The 14,843-nt window shown below is 40.4% G+C and overlaps 1 protein-coding gene and 1 long non-coding RNA gene across 2 annotated transcripts; one reads left to right on the top strand and one right to left on the bottom strand.

Moving 5' to 3' along the window:
• Nucleotides 1-865: 865 nt before the first annotated feature.
• Nucleotides 866-5,028, top strand: LOC120386752. The gene is made up of 3 exons (XR_005589902.1): nt 866-970; nt 1,104-1,181; nt 4,550-5,028. It is a non-coding gene; the product is annotated as an uncharacterized LOC120386752 (long non-coding RNA).
• A 3,363-nt stretch (nt 5,029-8,391) lies between these two features.
• LOC120386748 (arg8-vasotocin receptor-like) lies at nt 8,392-14,636 on the bottom strand. The gene is made up of 3 exons (XM_039506465.1): nt 13,721-14,636; nt 10,247-10,538; nt 8,392-8,497 (listed from the first exon to the last, which is right to left on the bottom strand). The coding sequence occupies exons 1-2, from the start codon at nt 14,634-14,636 to the stop codon at nt 10,339-10,341; spliced, it is 1,116 nt and encodes a 371-aa protein (XP_039362399.1). The 3' UTR covers nt 8,392-8,497; nt 10,247-10,338.
• Between the last annotated feature and the right edge of the window lie 207 nt (nt 14,637-14,843).

Genomic DNA, 14,843 nt, shown 5'->3' with positions numbered 1-14,843 from the left:
TCTACACAGTGATCACCGCACAATCTTCCACCGAGAGGGCAGCTCTCATTCTGGTGTCCTTTCGTCACAGGGCAGGGACAAGCTCCGCACACAGTTCCAGGAAGGTGGCTTTGCGCATCTGAAAGTTTCACAGCCATTGTTTGTCATCCCCTACCTGCATAACGATGCAATCCCACCACTCATTGCCTGTTTCCTGAGCCCAGTAGTGACATTCCACCATATGTAGCTGCTCTATGAATGCCAAAAGTAATCTGGAATTGTTTCTTTCCATAGCAAACTGCAGAGCAGGCACCATGGATTCCTATTCAGGTTCGCAGATCATGAAATACTGCATGATCAGCCACGTTCTGTTCAGTGATTTTCCTCTTTTCAACACTTGCAAGACCATAAATCACTATTTAGTTTGGGGCACCACAGTGCTATAAAAAGACAATGACAAATTCAAGAGAATCAGAGGACAGCAACCAAAATAGGAAAGTCTTGGAAATAAAACCCATGAGGACAGGCTAAGAAAGTTTGAATAAAGATAAGGAAACTAAGTGGAATGAAATGAGTTTCAAACCTGGAATGTAAAGGGATGTTAAATTGGCTGGGGATCAGTTAGTCTCATTAACCAAGGGCAGAACAACAATTAATCGGTTCAAATTGCAGTAGGGAATATTGATATACATTATTAGAAAACTTTGTAACTATGTAGTTACTAAATTTTATTTTGCATTTAGATTGTCTAAGTATTATAGTAAATGCAGGAAAATGGATTGAAATATAAACTTCAATTTTGAACTCGCAGAAAGCTTGTGACTTGTGATGTAACAGTGTTCAGCAAGATACAACAGAACTTGGAATTATTCTCATGACATCTCCAAGGCAACACAGGGTGGAAATTCCAGACACCTTTTGGGTGGAGTCTCACTCCTTCTCTAGTCTTGAGCTGGAAGCTGGATGGTGTTTTGTTTGCTGTGATTTACTGGTAGAAGAAAATATTTAGTTGCTTTGTCTTACTGAGCAGTGGTCAGAGAGAATGGGAAGGGAAAATGGCAATATCCTGCATAGCTTCATTCAGAGCTGGAATCCACAGCAAATTCTCTCTTTCCTTCCTAAAGTGGGAAGCATTGGAAATGTGAGTCACAGAATTCTTGAAAAAATATCTGGAGGCTGTCTTCTGGGTCAACTGAGACATGGTAAGGCCTCTTGTAGCAATAGTTGAGCCAGCAGATAAGATTTAACATGGTTTGGGTTTAATATAATTTATGCTTTTCCTCCTATGAGACACAAAATATTTTCAATCCTGTTTTACTGTGTGTATAGTTCATCTTTTTATAATAATGTACGTTTCTTGTACATACTGATGGCCAACTCCTAATCCTAGTGATGAGAACAGAATGTTGTCATTAAGAACAAGATTTTGGCTGTATCCCATGATATTTGTTAGACTTAAGAACTGGCTTGTTTATCATCATCCATCACCTTGGTCTGCTGCTCATAACTCTAAGGAATGGTAATAAAATTGGCAGGAAAGAAGTCTAACCTTCAACATAATTTCAAAGAAACATTAACGACAATCATTAGCACTGTGCCATTATGCACATAAAATAGAGGCTGAGAGGTGACAGCAGTGATCCATTTAAAATGTTCCCTTTAAAAATAAAACATCAAATTCCTATGGTCTGCGGTTGCCAGCAAGGACAGTCCCTATTGACTGACAATCCTGATTTCAAAAGTGGTTAACTGTGGAGAAGGGACCTGGATGTAATATGCAACAGTGTGAAACTCTTGCTGCAGTCCTTGCATAGGCCAGGCAGCCATTGATTTTAAGGGAGTTTGTAACCAGGTTGCCTAGGTGGCACCCCTTTGGGGCACAATTCAGCCAGCTGTAAGTCTCAATTGGTATGTCTCTGTCCAAGGTCTTAATTAATTTTAATATTTGGAGATATACCTATTGCCTAGAACTGGAAGGGACCTTTAAAGGTCATCAAGTCCAGCCCCCTGCTGTCACTAGTAGGACCACATACTGATTTTTGCCCCAAATCCCTAAGTGGCTCCCTCAAGGATTGAACTCACAACCCTGGGTTTAGCAGGCCAATGCTCAAACCACTGAGCTATCCCTCCCCCCCACCAGCCAAGGCACACTTCAGTTCTACCTTTTCCAGGGAATTAAGGTCCAAAGGAAATCAGGAACAAACTCCCCCCCTATTCCCCCAATTGAAGCCAGGGCCATCCAACAAACTTTCAGTGCAACCCCACCCGTCTGTTCAGGGTTTGTCTCCTAACAGTCCATATTTCCCCCAGGCTCTGGTTGTTTCTTCTAGCAGGGGCTTATCCAACTGGCAAGCTAGCTCAGGCTCTCTGCCATAAAGAAAAGAAAAGAAAAGAAAAGAAAAGCTCTCCCTCCTAGTCAACACTCAACTAGCCTAGATCTCTTCTTTTTACCTACCCTCTCCATGCCTGATATTTGCTGCACGTATAGTAGATTGGGGTCAATTGGGCCCACAGGTTCTCCTTAGCCCTCTTATAGCTAGTGTGGGGCCTATCTGCCCCCTCACAGAATTACTTTAGAGTAGGTCAGAAAATTGGGATTTTTTTCCGTGGAAAATTTCTACTTTGGTGAAAAATCAAAAGCCAAACATTTTTCAGCTAAAAACTTTAATCTGAAAACTAAAATTTTGGAATTAAATATGGTGCTGCCATGCCACATGGGAGTTATACTTCAGGTATCTCGTACCCTATGAGAGAGGTGCACAAAGTGTGGGGCACCCCCTCTTAGGGGAACATGGAGGAACATCCGGGGGTGTGTGGTGAGCCCAGGCCAGCCCCCATGGGACCCGGGAGGGAGAGCCACCCAGCTCCTCCCTGCCCCCAACTCTGCTCCAGTCCCCAGCTTCCAGCCCCATGCCTAGCCCCATTGCCAGCCTCGGCATGGCTCCGCATCTGGCCCTGCACTATCCCTCAGCCTTGGCCACTAGCCACGGCTCTGTTCCCGGCCCAGTGCAGCCACACCTGGCCACCGGCTCAGTTGCTGACCCCCACTGCAGCCTGGCTTTGGCTCCACTCCCACCCCCACTCCTAGCCTCAGCCCCTGTCCACAGCCCCACTCCCTGCAGTGATTTCCCATATTAACATTAATAATTTAAAATATTATTAATAATTCCAACAGGAATTGAACCGTTTTTTGAAGAAAAAATGTACATTTTCTACCCAAAGCAGACACTTTTCATGAAAAAAAATGTTTTGGTGAAAACCCAAATTTCCATTGAAAAACAGTGTTAATTAAATATTTTCAACCACCCTTAAATTGTTTACATATATGGGCTCATACACCTGATAAGTGTATCTGCCAGGATGGGAAACAAAGTATCAGAGGTGATTCAACAGCTGACCAGGTCTTTAGAAGATGATTGAACAGTGCTTTCACACAGTAGGTAGAGCTTTGAAGCAACAGTACACTGTGTTTGGCCCCACAAAATCAGAGGTACATCTTGAAGTCCAGGGGATTAGATGAGGGATTATATCAGGTTCCTGGTAAAAAGCTCGGTGGGTGATCACATGAATAGTGAACTGAATGGCATGGAGAAGTCACTTCAGCATGAATACTTGTGTCATCTTAGAGACTAACAAATTTATTTCAGCATGAGCTTTCTGTAGCTGTAGCTCACGAAAGCTCATGCTGAAATAAATTTGTTAGTTTCTAAGGTGCCACAAGTACTCCTGTTCTTTTTGCGGATACAGACTAACATGGCTGCTACTCTGAAACCATTCAGCGTGAGTGTTCAGGGTCACAACCTTTTCATCAGCAAACAGAGTTAATGCCAGTACTTGGGGTAAGATAATGAGGCAGGCTGGAGACTGCAGTCCAATCAGATTCCCCAGGAAAAGAACAGACAACTCTATAAAGCAGCTGCTTAGGAAACAGAAGTGGGAGTAATTATAGTTGTAATCTTGGCACTTCAGTACTGATGGAATAACCCAGATTGTTGTTTTTTGTTTTGTTCATTTTGTTTTTTCTGGCAGTGGAAAACTTGATTGTTGTATTTTTTTTGTTTTGTTTTTCTGTTATTTTAGAGATGACATTGATCCTCAGGAAATAAAAACATTGAGGAAAAACACTGATGGACTATTTTGTTGTACACATTACAAACACTGAATCTTTGTTACCTGCTGTAGCACTGGGCCAGCAAAGGTTAAACAATCAGCAAGCTGGTTGACCTGTAAACAACGCTTAAGAACATATCAAAAGGGTATTGCAATGGTGAACAAGGCCATTCCTTGTAGATAGTTATCAAAGCCATGCTAAGTAGATTAGAATATTTAACTTGTTTGTCTGTATTGTTAGAGAATCAAAGAGTAAGTGCTAAATATGTCTATGTTTACCTGCATCCTATTAGAAATCTAACAATGTGAGCTAATTAGATTGTAGATGCTAAATCCTGTTCCTGTTTTATAATGTTTCATTACTGTATTCTATTGACTCTGAGATCAAAAGGGAATATTATCATTTAGATGGGATTTGTGGTATAATAATATTAATTATTGTCTTAATCTCTCCTGGAAGTTTGTAATTCCAAAGAGCAAACAACCTGTGAACTGCATTGATTTTTTGAATGGCTATTGCTAAAGGCATTGTTTGAGAAAGGACCTATTGAACAGAGACCACAAACTGTGGGTTCACTTTCATCAAAGCCCACTGTGGTAGAGTTTCCTGTCAGCACCCACCCTGCTTCAACTATAAAAGAAACCTTTGAGCCTGATCCTTTTATCTCAGGTCTGCTTCAACTTTAACAGGGAAGGTTTAAGCCATAGGACTGAGGTCTCCAGGTGGATACCTGGATTATCCTGGAACTCTGCTGGAGAAATTCCAACAGATTGTACACCTGAACTGTCTATTGGACTATAACTCATTGAATTGATTCCAGAGAGACTTTTACACACCAGCAGCTACAACATCACTGCTGTGATCCTGATCTATGAACATTGAAAGTTATTTGTATGTATATTGATCTTTTAACCATTTTAGCTCTCTTCTTTCTTTTTCCTTTTCTTAATAAATCTTAGATTTAGTTATTGAGGATTGGCTGTAAGCATATATTTGGGTATGATCTGAAATATTCATTGGCCTGGGGAGTAATGCATCTGATATTTTGGGATTGATGATTTATGGTGAATAAGATTTTAATAACCTCTCACTATATTAGAGTTGGTTGTCTAGGTGGGAGCCAAGGCTGGAATGCATAAAAAGAACTGTTTAGCTTCTTGTTAAGCAGTGTGGCAACAAAGGAGCATAGTTTTGATACTGGTTGGTGAATCTAATTGTAGTATAATCTGCCAGATTTGGGGAGCATCTGCCCTGATTGTGACATTCTCAGTGTGTCCCATCCAGGCACCAGGGTCACCTCTGCTCTTAATAAGTTGTGGCAAATTCATTCCCTTTGGGTGATCAGAACATCGGAAATATGAAAAGTTAATATTGCTCCCAAATGGAGGGATAAAAAGGAAGTTTCTTCGGCAGGACTCATTGAGTTACTGTAGCTTGGAAAATCTAGTTCCACAAGTTTATTTGTAAATCCAGTTATGAATATATGAAATATATAGTAAAGCAGCCATCTGAAGTTATTCTTTTAAATACTGCAGGCTAGGTCCTCAGCTGGTATAAACTGGAACTGCTCCACTGAATGATCCGGGTGCTATTCTGATTTGCACCAGCCAAGGATCTGACTCAGTTTGTGTAATGTTTGTACAGTTGGCATACTTACTTTAATATAACTTACAAAAACAAAAACTTGAGACTTTCGAAAAGATATGTAGCATTTTCAACATAGGTTCATAGATTCCAAGGACAGAAGGACCATTTTGATCATCTAATCTGACCTCCTGTATAACATAGGCCAGAGAACTCCCCCAAAACAAATCTTAGAGCAGTCTTTTAGAAAAATATCCAATCGTGATTTAAAAATTGTCAGTGATGGAGAATCCACCACAACTCTTGGTAAATAGTTCCAATGGTTAATTACTCTCACCATTAAAAAATAACACCTTATTTCCAGTCTGAAATTGTCTAGCTTCATCTTCTAGTCATTGGGTTATATTATACCTTTCTCTGCTAGACTGAAAAGCCCATTCTTAAATATTTGTTCCCCATGTGGATACATATAGACCATAATCAAGTCACACCTTAACCTTCTCTTTGTTAAGCTAAATAGACTCATGGAGTTCAATCAATCATGTTTTCTAATCCTTTAATCATTCTCATGGTTCTTCTCAGAACCGTCTCCAATTTATCAACCTCCTTCGTGTATTGTGGGCACCAGAAATGGACACAGTACTCCAGCAGTGATCACACCAGTGCCAAATACAGATGTAAAATAATCTCTATACTCCTATTCAAGATTCCCCTGTTTATGCTGCCAAGGATCACATTATCCCAGTGGTGGGCCACATGCATCCTGTCTGGGTAATCTGACTGTAGGCCGTGAGACATTTTGCTGACATTGACCATCCGCAGGAACAGCGCCTCCCCCAGCTCCCAGTGGTCGCAGTTCACCGTTCCTGCCAATGGGAGCTGCGGGAAGCAAAACATGTCGCGGTCTGCAATCAAAGTACCCTGATGGGCTGCATGTGGCCCGCGGGCCACAGGTTTCCCACCACTGCATTAGCCCTTTTGGCCACAGCATCACATTGGAAGCTCATGTTCAGCTGATTATCCATGACAAGTCCCAAACCTTTTTCAGAGTCACTGCTTTCCATGATAGTCTCCCATCCTTTAAGTATGGCCTACACTCTTTGTTCCTAGCTGTATACATTTATATTGAACTATATTGAAATGCATAATGTTTCTTGTGCCCAATTTACCAGTTGATCCAAATTGCTATATATCAGTGCATTATGTACCACTCCCCCAATTTTTGTGTCATCTGCAAACTTTTTTAGTCCTATTTCTTCCTGGGCATTGATAAAATGTTAAATAGGGTACAGCCAAGAACTGATTCCTGTGGAACCCCACTGGATACACACACCCACTTGATGATAGTACCCTGTTTACAGTTACATTTTGAGACCTATCAATTAGCTAATTTTTAATCTATTTAATGTATACTAGGTTAATTTCTCATTTTTTAATCAAAATGTCATCCGATACTAAGTCAAACGCCTTACAAAAGTCTAAGTATATTACATTAACACTATTATCTTTATCAACCTGTAATCTCATTAAAAAAATCAAGTTAGTTTGACAAGATCTGTTTTCCATGAACCCATGTTGATTTGCATTAATTACATTATCCTCCTTTCATTCTTTATTGAGTCCCATAATAGCTGCTCCATTATCTTGCTCAGAATTGATGTCAGGCTGACAGGCCTATAATTAGCCAGGTCATCTCATTTATCCTTTTAAAAATTGGCACAGCAGTAGTTTTATTCCAGTCTTCTGGAACTTTGCCACTGCTCAAAGATTTATCGTAAAGCAACATTGATGCTCCAGCAATCTCCTCAGCCAGCTCTTCTAAAACTCTTCGATACAAGTTATCTAGAACTTCTGATTGAAAAATGTCTAAATTTAGTAGCTTTTGTTTAACATCCTCCAGAGACACTAGTGAAATGGAAAGAGTTTGATCAACCCTATATAATGAGATTACATAATCTTTTCCCCCAAAATACAGAATGGAAATATTTATTTAACATTTCTGTCTTTTCTGCCTTATTATTGATAATTCTATTATTTCCATCCAGTAATGGGCCAATACCATTGTCAGGATTATTTTGGTTCCTAATACATTTTAAAAACTCCTTATTGTCTTTAACGCTGTTGAGCATAGATTGCGCTTTGTGTCCTTGTGCTTCCCTTATCAATTTTCTACAATTCCTAATTTCTGATTTATATTCATTACTATCATCTTCCCCTTTCTTCCATTTGTTATTTTATTAAATTATTTGTTTAGCTTCCTTCACCTCTCCTCTAAACCAGGTGTTCTTTTAACCAGTACAATCTTCTTCCTTGATTGTGGCTTTTAGGGCATCTAATGAGGTATTTTTAAAAATGATTTCCAATTATCATTCTCATTTTTTCTTAATAAATTGTTTATCCTTGTGCCTGAGTTGCAAAAACAAACAAAAAGTCAACAAAGAAAAACAACCAAATGTCATTTAGGAATAGATTTTTCAATATTAATATTTCAGATTATGTGCAGATATTACCTATAGTTAATTTAAACTGACTGAAAATGATACATATTTTTCTGAAAATCCAATTGACAAAACTAATTACAGAAATATTTGTAATATATATTTATATTCATTTGAATATTTTGATGTTATATGAAATTTAACAAGCTGAAATAAAACCAAACAGAAAGGACAGAAACATACAACCAAAGGGTTAAATCATCATGTGAGATCCTCACTGGGAGCTGATTTTATTGAGAGTTGTAGACATTCAGTGGTTGCATATATAGAAACCCAGTCATCTGTGGGGTCTGAATCCTGGACCTTCACTGCAAAATATTGACATCTGCAATTTGAGATAAATGAGAACACCACTAATTATAAGTAGTATATTGCTATCATCACTGAGGCCAGTCACTAATGGGAAATACAATCAATACCCCACACATCAAGCCAGTGTACATCAGCTCACTGTATATCAGCACTTGTCAGGATTTGGTCCAGGTGTTTGGTACAGTTTGTGCTTAAAATACCCACTAGCTCTTATTTCTCTCTTTATGTCTTAGAATATTAAAAGAGCAGGTGTCAAGTACACTTCTATAGGTTTTTTTCCTGAACATTTGAGAATGTTAGCTAGCACTCATAAAAATGAAGAATAGCACTGATTTGGGCTAGACATAATATAGGCAGATGATGTGTAAACATCCCCAGAGATCCTTTGTCAATGCATCTCTGTCTTGGCGTGTGACAGACCTACTAATATTCCAGTCCATGCTCTCTTGAATAGACTGCAGACATTGAAAAAGGGAAGAAATACCTATCTGCATAGGGTATCCACACTTCAGCCAGCAAATAGCAATTTAGGTAAAGATACTTGGGTAAGAGACTCATTTCTACCATGAAGGTGAAATATTTATTTTCCTCTGCTACTAAGCCCATAGAGTGCTATATGGTTCAGAAATTACCTGTCAAGCTGCCTGTCCTAGATGCACATTCAGTGCTAGCAGATGGGTGCTAGGAGACAGGACAGGTCTGAATGCACTCTGCACAAGTATATGCAGAATTCAAAAATGGCTCAAAGTCACCCACTGTGTCTGTTTAGATAGGGTGCAAATTCACTGCACACCTGTCTGTGCACCAGGTGACTTGATAGAGAATCTAGTCCTATGTGGTGGTTTTGTATTATATATAAATGGGAACTACAATGAGGTCACCATTCTCCTTATACTGGAACATTACCATAGTGCCTGAGCACTTGTGACCCAAGATGTTATTTGAACCTAAAGCAGATGTCCAGAGCTGCAAGAGCAATGTATAAAGACACTGTGACATTTAACTCCCCAGGACCGACACATTTTTATAAACCAGGGGTTGGCAACCTTTCAGAAGTGGTGTGCCAAGTCTTCATTTATTCACTCTAATTTAAGGTTTCGCGTGCCAGTAATACATTTTAACGTTTTTAGAAGGTCTATTTCTATAAGTCTATAATATATAACTAAACTATTGTTGTATATAAAGTAAATAAGGTTTTTAAAATGTTTAAGACGCTTCATTTAAAATTAAATTAAAATGCAGAGCCCCTCAGACCGGTGGCCAGGACCCGGGCAATGTGAGTGCCACTGAAAATCAGCTCGCGTGCCGCCTTTGGCATGCATGCCATAGGTTGCCTACCCCTGTTATAAAGTGTTTAATTAAAGCTGACAGAGGATTTTAGTGACTTTCTGCTGCCTTCTCAAGGTTTCTCAAATATTTCCCTCAAATTTTTCCTGAACTATTCATGCTTCAATTTCAATATCACACATTCAAATCTAATTATAGGATTCTCCTTTTCAACAATATCACAATTTGTCATCAGTCTTGTAGAAATCTACTAGTTGGCAATCCAAAATTAGAGAACAGAAAGCAGTTTTTGTAGGCAAAAATGAAGTATATAAAATAGCTCTACATATCTTTGCCAATAGTTATATGAATTTTATAGTGCAATGTAACTGTTAAAAGTCAGGCTTGCACAATGCTGGAATTCTTGTAATGCAGTGCATGCTACAATATTTAAGAAAAATATATTTATACAGGGAAGGACAATTTTTCAACTCACTCCATTCCTCAGATAACAAAGGATAGGGATAAAATATTCACATAAAAGTTGAATGTAATTAATGTATCAAAGCAACAAAAAGAAGTGTATATTTATACACAAGTTAGGTTTTCTTCTGGTTCCCTGTCTACCAAATTAATGCTGCCTGTGATCACAGATTCTTCCTGAGCTGAGATGTTTTTTGACTGCTTTTTGGCACAATATGGAATGTGGCCACAAAAATACATGTAAATCCACGGATTGGCACAACTATTCAAATTCCCCAGGAGCATGATAATGGTAAATGCTGCACCTGGAATGAAAGAATTGGAGAGATACCAGTGTAAATAAGACATGCCAGAAAGTAGTAATGTTCTTATGAATTGATGCTCTTTAATCAGGGCCAGCTCTACAGTTTTCGCCGCCCCAAGCAGCGCGCCAAATTGCCTCCACGAGCGGTGGGGGCAGTCCGTGTGCCCTTAGGGCGGCAGGCGCGTTTCCATGGCGGTGGCAATTCGGTGGCAGCTTCTATGTTTAGCTGAAGCCTCCCCGGACATCTAAACATAGAAGCTGCTGCCGAATTGCTGCCACCGCGGAAACGCGCCTGCCGCCCTAAGGGCACACGGACTGCCCCCGCCCTCCGTGGCAGCAATTCAGCGCGCTGCTTGGGGGCAAAACAACAGGGACTGCTGCCCCTTGCAGATTGCCGCCCCAAGCACCAGCTTGGAATGCTGGTGCCTGGAGCTGGCCCTGTCTTTGATGTTCCTGTTCTTAAATTAATTGCCTTAATTGTTGTAGGATTAGTTTAGCATTTTGCAATAGAGAAAAAGTTAAAATAACATTTGGAGATTTCAGTTTTTTCAGTGGTTATAAACAAGTGTAATTCTGTAGCTATCTACAGTATATAATACATTGTAGTTACATATGCATAAGATGTATTTCAGGAATAGATATTTTTGCATAACTCTTCTTACCCCATATAAATCTAAATGTTAATGTAGTTGCTTACCTTAATCTATGTAAATGCTGTACCATCTCAGAAATGAATACATGTAGCAAGAGGTTTTTAAAACAAAGATCATAACATGAGATCTTTTCAGAAGACAAAATTATAGTCTAATTTTATAAATTTACAGTATAATTTTGTCCGATTTATATCCGTATTTTATCTTTCAACAGCTGAACTTTAGAAATGAAGTTGATAGGGAGTCTGTTTTTAACAAAGGAGTAGCAATATAATTTTGAAAATATTAATATTGTGTGCAGCATTTTATTCTTTTGTATTTTAGCTTTGTTTTCATTACAGATATCAGCCCTTACACAATTTGTAATTGTTCCATAGTTCACTGAAGATATTTCACAGCTAAGAACCTTTCAATATTCAAAAACACTTCAGAAGTTTAATAGAGTTGGTGTTATAAATAGTAAACCAGAAATATTTATTTTATTAATTTGAATAATTATTTTATTAATTAGTTAAAGCTAAAATGCTATATTGCCTTTAATTTCCCTAATATACAAAAAAAGTAATTCCATAATCTCTAAAATCTCTAAATATATATATTGATCTCTTGCTAGTACAGATAAAATTCATAACATTTTGACTGTGTTGTTTACTAATAATTAAATGCTAATTATCTTGGTTAGCCTTCCCAGCAGAAAAAAAGCCTTATTGAAAGCATATGTTTGTACATGTGTACACACACACACACATTAAGTAACCCCCAAGATGATTTTTGATTATGCAGTGTAATACATTACCAGCTATTGTACATCATTAGGGCCCTATCAAATTCATGGCCACGAAAAACGCCTCATGGACTGTGAAATTTGGTCTCCCCCCGTGAAATCTGGTCTTTTGTGTGCTTTTACCCTATACTATACAGCTTTCATGAGGAGATACCAGTGTTTCTCAAACTGGGTGTCCTGACCCAAAAGGTGGTTGCTGGGGGGGAGATCACAAGCTTATTTTAGGGGAGCTGCGGTATTGCCATCCTTACTTCTGCACTGCCTTCAGAGCTGGGCGGCCAGAGAGCGGCAGTTGCTCTGAAGGCAGCAGCACAGAAATAAGGGTGGCAATACCATGCCGTCCTTACTTCTGTGCTGCTGCTGGCAGTGGTGCTACCTTCAGAGCTGGGCTCACAGCCAGCAGCCACCGCTCTCTGGCCACCCAGCTCTGAAGGCAGCACTTCCACGAGCAGCAGCGCAGATGTAAGGGTAGCAGTACTTCAACCCCCCTTCAATAACCTTGTGACACCCCCCCACAACTCCTTTTTGGGTTAGGACCTAAGTTCCCTGTAAGCTGTGCAGCTGCACAGCAACCTATTTAGTGCTGCACAGGCACTCAGGGAACCCATGCAGCTGACCTGCCAGAGCCGGGGAAGGCATGTGTCATAGGTGATGACTTCCCCTCTAACCTGGGGGGTGCTCAACTCTGCCCTCCACCCCAGGTCCTGCCCCCATTCCATCCCTACCCCCCACCCCTTCCTGCCCCCGCTCTGCTCCCGTCTCTTCCTCACCTCCTCCTCTTCCCTTCCGGAGCTTCCTACACACTGTGAAACAGCTGTTCACGGTGAGCAGGCGGGAGGCACTGGGAGGGAGGGGAAGGAGTTGGTCAGCGGGGCTGCCAGCAGGTGAGATGTGCTTGGGGGTGGGGAAAGCTTGGCTGCTGGTGGGTGCTGCTGAGCAGCACCCGCTCATTTTTCTCTGTGGGTGCTCCAGCCCTGGAGGACCCATGGAGTTGGCACATATGGGGGCACCCCTCCCCTGTCCCCAACTCAGCCCCAGCCCAGACCTGCTGCATCTGGTGGAGGGGTGCCTAGCCCATGGCTTCAGCCCCAGAGTTTAGCAGCATAGAGAGGCACCTCTCCCCTTCAGCCCAGATGCTGCTGCCAGGAGAGAGCTAGGAGGAGTCCTCTCTCTCCCCATTGTAGCCCCAGAGCACACTCCTGCACCCCAAACCCCTCATCCCCAGCCCCACCCCAGAGCCCGCACCCCCAGATGGAGCCCTCACACCCCTGCACCACAACCCTCTGCCCCAGTCCTGATCCCCCTCCCACACTCCGAGCCCCTCTGCCCCACCTACACCACATGAATTTTGTTATGTGCACCAATATGGAAGTGATGTGTCATACATCACCTCCATATTGGTGCACATAACAAAATTCATTCCACACATCTGTGGGAAAAATTAGAGGGAACACTGGTCAGGACCCCTACAATTACAAAACCATGAAATTTCAAATTTAAATATCTGAAATCATGAAATTTATGATTTTTAATATCCTATGACTGTGAAATTGACCAAAATGGACCCTGAATTTGGTAGGGCCCTATACATCATTAATACAGTATGCAAACAAACTAATCCTTCAAATTTAATCATACATAAAATGATTACACATAGCTGAACCTAAATAATATGTATATATAAAGAGGAAAAGTAGCAATGTGGTAGTCTATTATAGTTATTGATAAGAAAAAGGAGTATCTTACCTTCAGTAACGCCACTGGGGTACCATACAGACCACAACTGTACAATGAAGAAAGGTGCCCAACACAGGACATATGCAATAACTGTCACCACTGTCATTTTTACAGTCTTGATCATAGCCTTTGAAATATAGTTAGTACTGCTTGCTTGGAATGGCAGGACTTGCTTCTGATTTATTGCTTCAAATTCATTCCTTTTTTTCACATGTATGTTCATTAGTATTATTTTGCAGATCTTAACCTGGCATATGGTAAGGATAGCTGTGGGAATGAAGAAAATAGCTACAAAAATCCAAGTTACATATGCCTTTAAGCCCCAAGGTTGGATGAACTCACCCCAGCATTCAAAAATATCTGGAGATATTTCAGTCTTGGAAAAGATAAATACTTGTGGAAGACTAAAAAGCAGTGATATAGACCAGCTGGTGCAAATGGCAGCATTCCAAAGAGCCTTTTTCTTTTGGAAAGTGACCATGGGATAGCATACTGCTTGATATCTGTCCACTGTCATGACCACTATCATATAAGCAGAAGCAAACATGCCCAACAACTGCAAATATTTGATAGTTCTGCACAATGCATCTGGCCCTATGAAAACGTCTGTAATATCCCATATTAGTTGGGGAAGTACTTGAAAAAATGCTACCACTAAGTCTGCTATGCTCAGGTGAAGCATGAATACATACATCCTAGATAACTTCTTTCTTCTCCTCCACAGTACCAGTATGAGAATAAAATTGCCCACAGATGCTGTCATAAATATTACTCCCAACACAGCAATCTCTAACTGAGCTAATTGCTCATCTCTTTCTTGTCTTCCAACTGGATCTGACTTATTTGTCAAATTCAGGACAAGCTGAGGAAAAAGACTTTCAGTCTGATATTCATTAGCTTGCACAGGAACTGAAAAATTCTTCATAGCACACAGAAGCTACTTACAGTAGCTGTTACTCACGACTCAGGTTGATAGCTCTGAAGTACGGGCTAGTAAATATGTCAGCACTGCTTCAGGTTTCAGTGTGTCTTGAAACAAATCTCCGTGCATGAATGAACCTGAAGCAGCAAACCTGCATCTTGATAGACTTCTCTCTCTTGCTAGAGTGAAAAAAAAAAGGCATTATATAGT

This window comes from Mauremys reevesii, linkage group 1 (genome assembly GCF_016161935.1).
Source record: "Mauremys reevesii isolate NIE-2019 linkage group 1, ASM1616193v1, whole genome shotgun sequence".
Taxonomy (NCBI): Eukaryota; Metazoa; Chordata; order Testudines; family Geoemydidae; genus Mauremys; species Mauremys reevesii.
Note: the sequence above shows the minus strand (reverse complement) of the source record. Positions and strands in the feature narration are given on the sequence as shown.

Excerpts from the sequence above, each read along its gene's own strand:
- LOC120386748 (XM_039506465.1), bottom strand. The coding sequence starts at position 14,636 with ATGAAGAATTTTTCAGTTCCTGTGCAAGCTAATGAATATCAGACTGAA. Across the intron at positions 10,539-13,720 it reads CCCCAGTGGCGTTACTGAAG|GTGCAGCATTTACCATTATC; the intron begins GTAAGATACTCC and ends CTTTCATTCCAG.